This window comes from Trachypithecus francoisi, unplaced genomic scaffold (genome assembly GCF_009764315.1).
Source record: "Trachypithecus francoisi isolate TF-2019V2 unplaced genomic scaffold, Tfra_2.0 Lachesis_group12, whole genome shotgun sequence".
NCBI lineage: Eukaryota > Metazoa > Chordata > Mammalia > Primates > Cercopithecidae > Trachypithecus > Trachypithecus francoisi.
The window spans coordinates 80,810,422-80,823,045 of NW_022681457.1; the positions used below are offsets into that span (position 1 = coordinate 80,810,422).

The 12,624-nt window shown below is 46.1% G+C and overlaps 1 protein-coding gene across 4 annotated transcripts in view; it reads right to left on the reverse strand.

The window, feature by feature from the left end:
• The window catches only part of KDM4A (lysine demethylase 4A), a 57,944-nt gene that overhangs the window by 18,808 nt on the left and 26,512 nt on the right, over positions 1-12,624 (reverse strand). For all 4 annotated transcript variants that reach the window (XM_033226748.1, XM_033226749.1, XM_033226746.1 and 1 more), the window contains one exon: positions 3,836-3,956. In XM_033226748.1, the coding sequence (XP_033082639.1) occupies positions 3,836-3,956 (121 nt within the window). The remainder of the gene's footprint in view (positions 1-3,835; positions 3,957-12,624) is intronic.

Here is a 12,624-nt window from a genome sequence, read left to right on the forward strand (position 1 = left end):
TTTGCTCACAAAACTCATATAAGTGATGAAGGTGCACATTTCCCAGTTCTTCCTAAATCAGTAAAATACGGGCATAGTCCACAAGCTCCCAGCAGAAACAAGGAAACAGAAACAGGGAAGTAAAGGAAACGCCAGAATTCTGACGGTTATGAGTCAATGAGGGCACTCTTTGGTAGATGTCCAAAATGTTTCTCCAGATGCTCTACCATGCGAGGGAGGTATGAGAAGCTACAGTTGCTGTGCCCTTCTTTGGCAAGTGTGACCAAGCAAGGCCCAAGTATGCGGCCCCTGAAAGGAGACTGGCTCTGTGCCAGCCCCATCACACAGGGCATCCTAGGGGATCCCTGCATCTCGCTGTGAGTGGCATCATCAGTCCTCAGCTATGACCCTCCTTCTTCCCAAACAGAAGTGCTTTCTCAAAGGCCCCTGAAATCTGTTCAAAGCAGCCAAGGAGAGCTCTGGTCTGTACTTCCATTAGGTGCCTGTTTCTTCATGTCTGGCAACTCCAGCTCAGAGCAGATAGTTTTCTACACTGCCCTCACAGTCATGTTTAATCTGAAGGCATCTGGCAGCTGTCATTGTGCGCCACCTCAGTGTACCCTAAGGACACCAATGCAGACAATGAAAATCAACCCCTATATGCCCCATCGTTCAGTTGCAATCAGGAGCCATGGTGCCCAGAACCCAAGCACAGATTTTTTTTCGTTATCCTGGCCAAACAGGAGTGACCAAGATAGAATGGAAGAAACAGAAACAGACAGGCAGGCTCACACTCACAACTAAAAAATTAACACACTGACATCTGTTTCATTTACAAAGCCAAAAGTGGCCCCAGATCATTCCATTTGTGAATACTGAATGATGAGGGAAAATGTTCACTACGTTAAGTGAAAATTGCAGGAAGCAAAATTACACAGTTTACATACATAAAACTTCATTGAGCTGTACAGTTAAAATGTGTGCATGTCACTGAATTGTTATGCTTGAATTGAAATTTTTTTAAAGTAGGGGGAGGGGCATACAACACTAAAGAAACATAACTTCCAAATACAGTATGTGACCTTAGCTTGATTTATATTAGAGTTCAAAAGAAATAACTATAAAACACATTCTTGGGACAAGGACGGAAAGATGGTCACGGACTGAAGATTAAAGGATATTATGGGGCTGGGTGTGGTGGCTCACGCCTGTAATCCCAGCACTTTGGGAGGCTGAAGTGGGCGGATCACTTGAGGTCAGGAGTTCGAGACCAGCCTGGCCAACATGGCAAAACCCCATCTCTACTAAAGATACAAAAATTAGCCGGGAGTCGCAGCACACGCCTGTGATCCTAGCTATTTGGGAGGCTGAGGCAGGATAATCACTTGAACTCAGGAGGCAGAGGTTGCAGTGAGCCAAGATCACGCCACTGCACTCCAGCCTGGGCAACAGAGTGAGTGAGACTCTGTCTCAAAAAAAAAAAAAAAACACGAAACAAAAAAAGTAGGGGAAAGTTGTGTATTATCTCAACTGCATTATTTTAAAAATATATACATGGACATACTCTTATTATCTGACTAGAAAAGTCAAGAAGATAATATGTTAATATATTTATAATGGTCATCTTTGAAGGGTAATTTTGTATTCCTCTTGGTAACTTTTCCAGTTTCCTAAAGTCTGTATTGCTTTAAACCAATCGGGAGATAGGCTCATGCTATCCAGAGAACCTGAACTTTCTGTCTGGGCTGGAATAAGAACACAGAGAACTTCCTAGGACCTGACTCAGGGTCCTGCCACACTTCTGAATGGAGGACAGAAGGGATGTTCCCCACCCTGTTTATCATGATCTTTTTTTTTGTTTTTTGGTTGTTGTTGTTTTTATTGAGACGGAGTCTCGCTCTGTCGCCCAGGCTGGAGTGCAATGGTATCATCTCGGCTCACTGCAAGCTCCACCTCCCAGGTTCAAGCCATTCTCCTGTCTCAACCTCCTGAGTAGCTGAGACTACAGGCGCCCGCCATTACACCCGGCTAATTTTTTGTATTTTTAGTAGAGATGGGGTTTCACCATGTTAGCCAGGATGGTCTTGATCTCCTGACCTTGTGATCCACCCGCCTCAGCCTCCCAGAGTGCTGGGATTACAGGCATGAGCCACCACGCCCAGCCATATCATGATCTTTCTACTTAAAAAAAAAAAAAAAAAAGGCAGAGATGGGGCACTGATCAGGAAGGAGAGGACCAGGTAGGACAGGGTCTGACGTTAGTCAAGAGTAACAAGTACAATTGACTCTGCTCTCCTTGAGGGTGCCAGGGCCCAGTCACCAACCGAGCCGGAGCTGAGGCTCGGCAGTGCTGATCTTCCTGGATCTCTGGGCTCCAGGCAGCACAGGAGACCACTCTCCACTGATGTCAATGCACCCTGAGCTTCAGTGCCGTATTTCCTGGTTTTCCTTACACATGTCTGCTTACCCTGCTTCTCTGCCTCCTTCACAGGCTCCCTTCCCTCCTCTGTCCACCTAGCCCCAGCCTCTGCTCACCCACCTTGGTCCCCTCCCCAAGAGCAGCCTCATTATTCCAACAATTGTATCAAATGTCACCTCAGTGCCAACTCCTAAGTCTACGTCCTCCATAGACACTGAACTCAGGTTTCCCCAACCAAAGCTACAAACCAGGGAGGCACTCAACTCATCCTCCTCAACTACCATCCTCATAGCTCCACAGCCAGTCACCAAATCCAGTTGATTTTATCTTCCAAATATATTCCCTACCACCACCATCCTACTTCAGACCTTCATATTGTAGACAGACCATTATGGAAGACCATGTGGTCCTCTCAAAAGCCATCCTCAAGATGCCAGCACTAGGAGTGATATTTTCTAAAGGAATCTAAATGACCATGTCATTCCTCTGCTTGAAAAGGGTCACTAGCTCCTGAATGCCAGTAAGACAAACTCCTCACTCTGGCCTCCATGATAATGCTCTCCAGGATCTGGTCCCCCTCCTCCTAACCCACCTATCACTCCCTGGCCTTGCCCTCCAGCTCTAGCCACACTGAGCTGACTAGAGTTCCTCTGACTACAGCCTCCTGCTCCTCTTCTCCAAGGCATGCTGTCCTTCTGCCCCAGAGTAACACCTCTTCTTTTTTTTTTTTTTTTTTTTTTTTGAGACGGTGTCTCACTCTGTTGCCCAGGCTGGAGTGCAGTGGCACGATCTCAGCTCACTGCAACCTCCACCTCCTGGGTTCAAGCAATTCTCCTGCTTCAGCCTCCTGAGTAGCTGGGACTACAGGCATGGGCCATGACACCCGGCTAATTTTTTGTAGTTTTAGTAGAGATAGCGTTTCATGTGTTAGCCAGGATAGTCTCAATCTCCTAACCTCGTGATCTGCCCGCCTTGGCCTTCCAAAGTGCTGGGATTATACGCATGAGCCACCGCGTCCAGGCGCCTCTTCTTTCTTGAGATCTGTTCACCTGTCCAGTTTCCCCACTACGCTGTGAGTGTCTTGAAGGCACAGACATATCTTAGTTATCTTTGCAGCCACATATCCAGCACAGGGCTTTGCATCACTGACAGGAGTTTCTATCTTGAAAAATCAGCTGTGTACCTCCCAGGAAAAGAAAGGAAAAAACCTGCCTGCAATTATCCCCTATTAAGGTACACTGCAAGATACTCAAACTTATAATGAAATCTGGTTAGTGAATTAGATATAAGGAAATCCAGTCCTCTCTATGGAAATCTGGAAGAGCAGCTAAGCCACAGGCCTACCCTTATCCCTAAGCTTGGCCTTCTGATGTCCTGTCCTGTCAAGTCTAATGTGGTGAGCTGCTTTCTTCCTGGTGAAGGAAAAACAACACTTACCATCATCACTGACACACTCCTGCAGCACAAGTGGGTGATGGCGGGGGAGCTTGCTTAAAGGCTGACGGCGTCCCTTGGACTTCTTATTCTCCTCCAGGGAAAACATGTATTCATTCGCAACCTAGGCAAACCAGAAGAAATTAAATTGGTCTTGTCTCCACTTGAGAGACAGCACAAGTCACCCTTACAATGAAAACCAAAGGAAAGAGAGGGGCACAGAGAAACAAAAAGACATATAAAACCAAACACAGAAAATAGCTGTCTTAGAAAAAGCCAAGTGACAATACCACGTACCAAACTAGTCTGAACCAGGATTATGTAAATATGGGGGAAAACCCTAGTGTAGTTCTTGGCCTTCTCAGGAGCAGCCTGAAACAAATGTACCAAAAACAAGCCTGCTTCTGCTCTGAGAGAGCCTTGCCCCGTCCCTTAAGCTCACTGCCGTGAGACTACTGAGGTGGTCCAAGTGAGAGAGCCCCCAAGGAGCCTAGGCACCCCTTCCCTTGGCCCAGTAGGTCAACAGTACCTGTTACAATATGCCAGGCAGCTGGGCCACCCAGGAGTGTCTAGGGGACACCCAAAGGGGTGAGCAGCAGCTAACCTATTAAAAGTAAAATAGGCCACCTTCTCCTTATACACTGCCAAGACTTCAGCTCTAGCAGATACTGTTCATTCCTCAGTTAGCTGCTGCTTCTCTAGGGGAGAACATCAGTGAGGACGGAAAGTGCATCTGAAACTCTGGCCTGGCTGCAAAGGGAAAGGTTGATTTAACACTGCATTTACATAATGTCAGAGCAAATGTAATTAGATTTAAATGTACAGGATTGACTCAGAAACACTACAGAAGGGTTTCTTTCTAATCAACATATTTAAAACTTGGTTACACTGACATTAGGAGATGTAGGGTTAGCAAAATCCATTAAGCAAGGAAATGAGGCCTGAAAGAGGGCCACTTTACAACTGTGACAAAAACCAATGCCATAAATGCTGCAGTGCTACTTTAGAGAAGACACCCTGGGCCTACAGACTCCATGTGCGACTACACAGAGCTCCAGGAGTTAAGGACCACAGTTGGAATGCCAAGAGAAAACAACTTCTGAACAGGCCATGTCCAGGAAGAACAGAGCCTAATCTTCCAAATGTAAATTTTGCCAACAAGTTTTGCCGTCCATTTGCCATTCATTCAACAAATATTCCTGGGCACCCACTGTGTGCAAAGGCCTGCTCAGGAAAAGAAGAAGGTGTGGAGAAACAAAGAAGATGTGATCTGTGCTTAGGTGAGTAAGGATGCTGCAGCAGTATGGAGGAATATGGTGGAGTGAGGATATTAGGGATCTTTTCCTGCTGATGTCCATGAAGACTTACATGACCATAGACTTAATCAGACCTGAACTGTATCAACTGTCTAAACCAATGGTTTTCAAAATGTACATCCGGAAAGCGCCTAAGGAGCCTCCATTAGAGTGAACAAAAAGGGCTTGAGGCCCCACCTTCTTTCCAATCAGAATGGCTCTGCTTTTGATTTGTATGTTTTAATTGATTACGATTTCACTTAAAGAAAGGGTTCTGAGGCCGGGCGCGGTGGCTCAAGCCTGTAATCCCAGCACTTTGGGAGGCCGAGACGGGCGGATCACGAGGTCAGGAGATCGAGACCATCCTGGCTAACACGGTGAAACCCCGTCTCTACTAAAAATACAAAAACTAGCTGGGCGAGGTGGCGGGCGCCTGTAGTCCCAGCTACTCCGGAGGCTGAGGCAGGAGAATGGCATAAACCCGGGAGGCGGAGCTTGCAGTGAGCTGAGATCCGGCCACTGCACTCCAGTCCGGGCGACAGAGCGAGACTCTGCCTCAAAAAAAAAAAAAAAAAAAAAAAAAGAAAGGGTTCTGGCCAGGCACAGTGGCTCACGCCTACAATCCGAGCACTTTGGGAGGCTGAGGTGGGAGGATCACCTGAGCCCAGAAGGTCAAGGCTACAGTGAGTGAGCTGAGACTGCACCACTGCACTCCAGCCTAGATGACAGAAGTGAGACTTTGTCTCCAATCAATCAATAAGTAAGTAAAAGGGTTCTTTGGTTAAAACAAACTGGAAAACCCATACTTGCCCAACTTTGATAGTCTTACCATGTAAATAGAAAATTTAGGAGCACGTACCCCCAACCTACATATTACTTACTAATCAATTACATATACTAGTACTAATGCACATATGCACATTTTAAAGCAAAAACAGACTATAAAAGGTTAAGATAAAAATAAAGTTAATTTTGCTTTATTCCTATACCCCAATAATATTCCTGTTTCCCCCCCTGCCACTGACCTGCCCCCGCCATCACTTTGAGGGCACCTGGACAATAGGCCTAAACCTGTGGGCTGTGGCAGACTAGGGAAAAAAGGAATGAGAATAAAGAAGCCAGAAACGGTGGGGATTTCTAGCCTGGACCACCAAGGTAACAGGGCTCATGTGGAGGAAGTGGAGGCTAATAACAAACCAGGTTAAACAAGCTGTGTGGGGTACACAGCATGGATCCAAGGGTCTTTTCATGTGGAAATACCCAGGGGAGGCAATAAGAAATTCAGGGGGTTCAGAAAAGAGGTCAGAGCAAGATCTGGGAACCCGCAGCACCAGGTTCAGAATTACAATGGTGGGAGATGAGATTGTCGTGGGTGATAAACTGACTAAGCCTTCCAGGGACAGGAGGAAGAAGGGAGAAAAGGAGACTCTGAAGCAGACAGGTAAGAGCAATACCAGAAAGCCAACAAAGGGACGGCTTCGGGGAGGGGGAGATCCACAGGCGAAAGAACACAGAAGAGCTGAGCAGGGAACTGGCCAAGGGACTCACTCAGCAACAGGGAGCTATCAGGACTGTTTTTTGAGATAAGTTCCAGTGGACAAAGAATAAGAAACTAAGGAGTGAATACATCACAGAGTATTTTTGGAAAGATCAAGGGAAAAATGAGATCATAGTTTGAGAAGGAAATTTCCTCTAGAATTGTATAAGGGCTATATGAGCTTGGCTTTCTAGGCAAAGCAGCAGCTTGTGAAAGGGAGATAATAGGATATTTGGTAGAGAGAATAATGGTTCCCCAATATGCCCACATCCCAATCCCTGTGAATATGTTATTCTACCATGGTGAAAGAGAATTAAGATTGCTAATCAGATAGTCTTTACAATAGGGAGTATCCTGGATCATTCAGGTGGGCCCAGTATAATCCCAATGGGGAATACAACAGAAGGGAGCAGAAGAGTCTGAGTGATGTGATGCCAGAGACACTTGGCTGGATGCCCCTGCCTTTGACCATCGACGTAGAGGTCCAGGAGCCAAGGAATGTGGACGGCCTAGAGAGGCTGGAAAGGGCAAAGAAATGGGTCCTTCCCCGAGAGCCTCCAGGAAAGTACACAGCCCTGCTGACGCCTTCATTTTAGCTCAGTGAAACCCATTTCAGACTTCTAAACTAAAGAACCACAAGAGCACAAGTGTTTCAGCCTCTGTGTTTGTGGTACCTTGTTATAGCAGCAATAGGAAAAAATACAGGGTAGGAGGTACCTAAGATCACCCAGAGGAGGTGGAAGGGTGAAGGTCAAGAACACCAGAATGCAGCTTGGGAAAGGAAGAGGACACTTTTTCCATGATCAGTATGTTCACAGCACCTCCTATATAGCCAGCATACGGTGGGAATACTTGTTTTGGCAGTGTAGAGATGAACAAGACATGATTTCTAACCTCAGGAAGAGAGACCTAGTGTCCAAGTCTGAAGTCTGAGCCCTTTCCACTACTGTCATGCTGCCTCTGACCAAAGTAGTCAGGTCCATTCAAATATTTGAATATTTTTTCACATTTCCTCATCTCCTGGCCAGTACTCCTCCTGCTACCATGGCATCCGCACCCTTCTCATGGTGCTGCCTTCCCTGGGATTGCTCCAGTTTCTAAATTCCCTCAGTATATAACAGAAACCAACTAGCTGTATGAGCCTGGACGAGTAGCAGCCCTACCAGTAAAATGGCAGTAATAAACCCTTCCCCAAAGGGCTCTTTTTGCAGACAGGGTGGGATAGCAGGTAGTCTCCCAGGGCCCTGCCTGTAAGAAAGCTGGAGCTCAAGGCTCCTGAGTTCTTTTTTTTTTTTTTTTTTTTTTTTTTTGAGACGGAGTCTCGCTCTGTCTCCCAGGCTGAAGTGCAGTGGCCGGATCTCAGCTCACTGCAAGCTCCGCCTCCCGGGTTTATGCCATTCTCCTGCCTCAGCCTCCGGAGTAGCTGGGACTACAGGCGCCCACCACCTCGCCCGGCTAGTTTTTTTGTATTTTTAGTAGAGACGGGGTTTCACCATGTTAGCCAGGATGGTCTCGATCTCCTGACCTCGTGATCCGCCCGTCTCGGCCTCCCAAAGTGCTGGGATTACAGGCTTGAGCCACCACGCCCGGCAAGGCTCCTGAGTTCTTTCCTCGCTCCTCCAACATCCAGCACCAGCATCAAGGTTAGTGTTCCTGTTAGGGTTTATTCTGTACAGAGAAGAACCAATTGTTCTCCCACCTTGTTTTGGGAACTCACTTTTCAAAGCAGCTTGAACTAACAAGAACTTCTGCAGCAGACATATGGCCGAGGCTCAGTCAGTAGGTAATGAAAACTCTACAGCTTTGGCAGTCAGTCAGCCAGGGTGCTTTTACCAAAAACTGCAGTTTACCAAACTGACCTAAAAAAGGCCCTTGACATAGATGGTGGCATGGAAACTGAACAGCAGGCAGCCCAAATTACAGCTTGGGGATGCTTAAAGTGGGGGTAGGGGAATATAAGGGTGCTCTAAGGAACCCAGTTGTCTACAAATATAGATCCAGTGCTATTAGACCTCTCCAGGGATGGGCAAAGTTGCCCAGCTTCTGCCCCCAAACCTTGATTATCTGTCCCTTATTCCTCCCAGTCAATTAATTCTGATGGTGGCTTCTTACTAAAACAAACCTGACCTTCCATTTACTCATTCCATCCTCATTACAGAGGGTTTCATAGGCCAAGCCCTGTGGACTGGGCTGGTAACTCAAGAAATGAGGATGAATGTGGCACAGAGCCCAGCTTCTAGAAGGTTATATTCTTCACCAGCCTATGGCAAGGGCATTAAGAAGCAAGTACTCTAGAGCTTCAAAGAAGAAAGGGAACTAGATGGAAAGCAATGAAGAGTTTCTAAGAGTAGTGGCTTTTGAAAAGCACTGGGTTGCACTAAGCAGAGGTAATTATCTGACTACTCTAGGCGACCCTCAGAGATAAATTCCCCATCTCCTCCCACCTCAAAACCATCTGCATTCTGGTGACAGTGGCCCAACAAAGTTAATGTACTTACTGCCACTGAACTGTATACTACAAAAACTGTTAAAATAGGTAAATATCATATCATGTATATATTACCACAATTTAAAAACACAGGCTGGGTGTGATGGCTCATGCCTATATCTCAGCACTTTGGGAGGCCGAGACAGGAGGATCACTTGGGCCCAGGAGTTTAAGATCAGCCTAGGCAACATAAGGATACCCCATCACTACAAAAATAAAAAAAATTAGCTGGGCACGATGGCACATGCCTATAGTCCCAACTACTTGAGAGGCTGAGGTGGGAGAATCCTTTGAGCCTGGGAGGTCAAGGCTGCAGTGAGCAGAGATCGTACCACTGCCCTCCACCCTGGGCAACACAAGACCTTGTCTCAAAAACAAACAAAAAACCTATCTGCAGCCATCCCCTCCAGTCCCTCCACCTGCACTCCCACTTCCTTAGATCCCCAGAATCCAATCACTACCTCTTCAACTTCCCGCACTCAGCAAGACCCTGCCCTTTAATACAAGGCACACTTGGCCATATCTCCAGTTGTCTTGAACTTTTCTCCTGCCCTGGCCCTGGATACACTGTTCTTTCCTAGTTCTCCTGATCTCTGGCTGCTCCTTCACATTCTCCTACCTGGGCCCTCTCCCGTCACCCCACACTGTGAAACTGTTCTTTACTCTACACACATTCTTCCATACCCACCAGTGCCCTCCTGGTGACTCCCACACCCACAGACCAACCCTTCCACCCCCAGCTTCAAGGCTGTGTCTATGTATCTCCATAGCCTACCTCACAAAAGTTACCCTCCAGACGTACCCAAACTCAAATCATTTCCTGGCCCACACTAAAAACCCTCTAGTTTTCTTATAACCACTATCCTATATGGATGGCACCACCATCCATCCCAAGAACTCAAAGCTGGAAACCCGAGTCAAGCCCCATGCTACCCTCTGACTCACCCCACATCCAGTCACCCAGCCCTATGCACCTACCTTCCAAGTAGCTCAAGTCCATTTTCTGCTCCCCATCCCTATCACCACCACCCACAGGTCCTCACTACCTCTTTCTCAGACTAAAGAAACAGGTTCCTAATTGGTTTCCCTGTTTCAAATCTTTTTTCCTCCTCTCCTGAAGTATTTAGTTATAAAAATAACATGTTAATCATAAAAATATTCAAATGATGCATAAATGTAGGAAGTGAAATCATCCATAATTCCACCTTCAAGAGAACCTCTGTTAACAATTTCTAATTTTGCCTCTTTCTTCCTCCCCACCAGAATCTTTATACTGCCTCCAGAACAATCTTCTAAAACATCAGTGCAGTACTTAAAAAACCCTTTACTGGACAACCAATGACAGCTTCTTGATTAAGTCAATGGTGAGGAAAAAATGGGGAGAGGTGCTGGCCTACATCAAGGAAGACTTCAAAACATCATCAAATCAAAGGTGTGGGCCTTGGTTTAATCCTGATACAAACCAGTCAACTGTAAAACAGACTTTGTTTGGACAATGAGGAAATGTGATTATGGACTGGATAGTAAATTATGCTAAAGTATTTTTATAGTTTTCTTAGGTATAATAATAGCATAGTTATCTGAGAAAGTGACCATATTTTTCTTTTTTTTTTTTTAATTTTTTTGTGTGAGATGGAGTCTCACTCTGTTGCCCAGGCTGGAGTGCAATGGCGCGATCTCAGCTCACCACAACCTCTGCCTCCCAGGTTCAAGCAATTCTCCTGCTTCAGCTTCCTGAGTAGCTAGGATTACAGGCACCCGCCAAAACGCCCAGCTAATTTTTGTATTTTTAGTAGAGATGAGGTTTCACCATATTGGCCAGGCTGGTCTCGAACTCCTGACCTCAGGTGATCCACCCCCTTGGCCTCCCAAAGTACTGGGATTACAGGCGTGAACCACCACACCCAGCTGAAAGTGACCATATTTTTCAGAGATACACACTGAAGTAGGGAAGAAATGACAAGGTATCTGGGATGTGCTTTAAAATACTTCAGCAGAGAGGCAGATTAATGGGCACAAATATATAGTTTGATAGAAGAAATAAGACCTAGTGTTTGACAAATCAGTAGGGTGATTAGTTTACAATAGTCTATTGTACATTTCAAAATAGTTAGAATAATTTGGATGTTTCTAGCATAAAGACAAATATTTAAGGTGATGCATTTCCCAATTACACTGATTTAATCTTCACAAATTAATGTATTAAAATATCACCCCAAAAATATGTACATTATATACTAATAAAGATAATATAATTTTAATATAAATACTTCGGCAAATTGAAAACAGGACAAACAAAGCAAATATGGAAAGATCCTGACACCTGTTAGAATACTTATGGGTTCGGCCGGGTGCGGTGGCTCACACCTGTCATTCCAGCACTTTGGGAAGCTGAGGCGGGTAGATCATGAGGTCAGGAGTTCAAGACCAGCCTGGCCAAGATGGTGAAACCCTGTCTCTACTACAAATACAAAAATTAGCGGGGCGTGGTGGCAGGCGCCTATAATCCCAGCTACTCAGGAGGCTAAGGCAAAGAACTGCTTGAAGCCAGGAGGTGGAGGCTGCAGTGAGCCGAGATCATGCCACTACACTCCAGCCTGGGTGACAGAGCAAGACTCCGTCTCAAAAAAAAAAAATTTATTTGTGGGTTCACTGTATTATTCGCTCTGCATCTTTCTTTTTTAAGATATTGTGTCATTCTGCCACCCAGGCTGTAGTGCAATGGTACAGTCATGGCTCATTGCAGCCTCAACCTCTTGGGCTCAAGCGATTCTCGCACCTCAGCCTCCCAAAGTAGTAGCTGGGACTACAGGCACCCGCCACCGTGCTGGGACCACAGGTACACGGCACCCTACGTGGCCTCCCTCTGAATCTTTGTGTGTGCATTTATTTATTATTTATTTTTTTGAGACAAACTTTCACTCTTTCACCCAGACTGGAGAGCAGTGGTGTGATCTCACCTCACTGCAACCTCTGCCCCCGGGTTCAAGCGCTTCTCCTGCCTCAGCCTCCCAAGCAGCTGGGATTATAGGCACCCGCCACCACACCCAGATAATTTTTCTATTTTTAGTAGAGATGAGGTTTCACCATGTTGGACAAGCTGATCTTGAACTCCTGACCTCAGGTGATCCACCCATGTCAGCCTCCCAAAGTGCTAGGATTACAGGCATGCACCACCACACCCAGCCCTTTGTGTGTGCATTTAAAAGAATGAATTATGAAAGTTTTCAATTTCCAAATCCATATGGTACATATGGTGGGGACCCTTCTGCTGCTCCCTACACCGTAAATAGGAGGTCAAACTGCTTCCCAGAGCAACAAAGCAGACCCTCCAGGTTCTGGCTCTTAATATCCTCCAAAAGCACCACCTGAGGCCCTCTCTAGTCCTATACACCTGAGACAAACTAAACCACTGCAGATCCCCAAGTGCTTTGATGCTGGCATGAGCTATCATGAGCATTTAGAATATCCT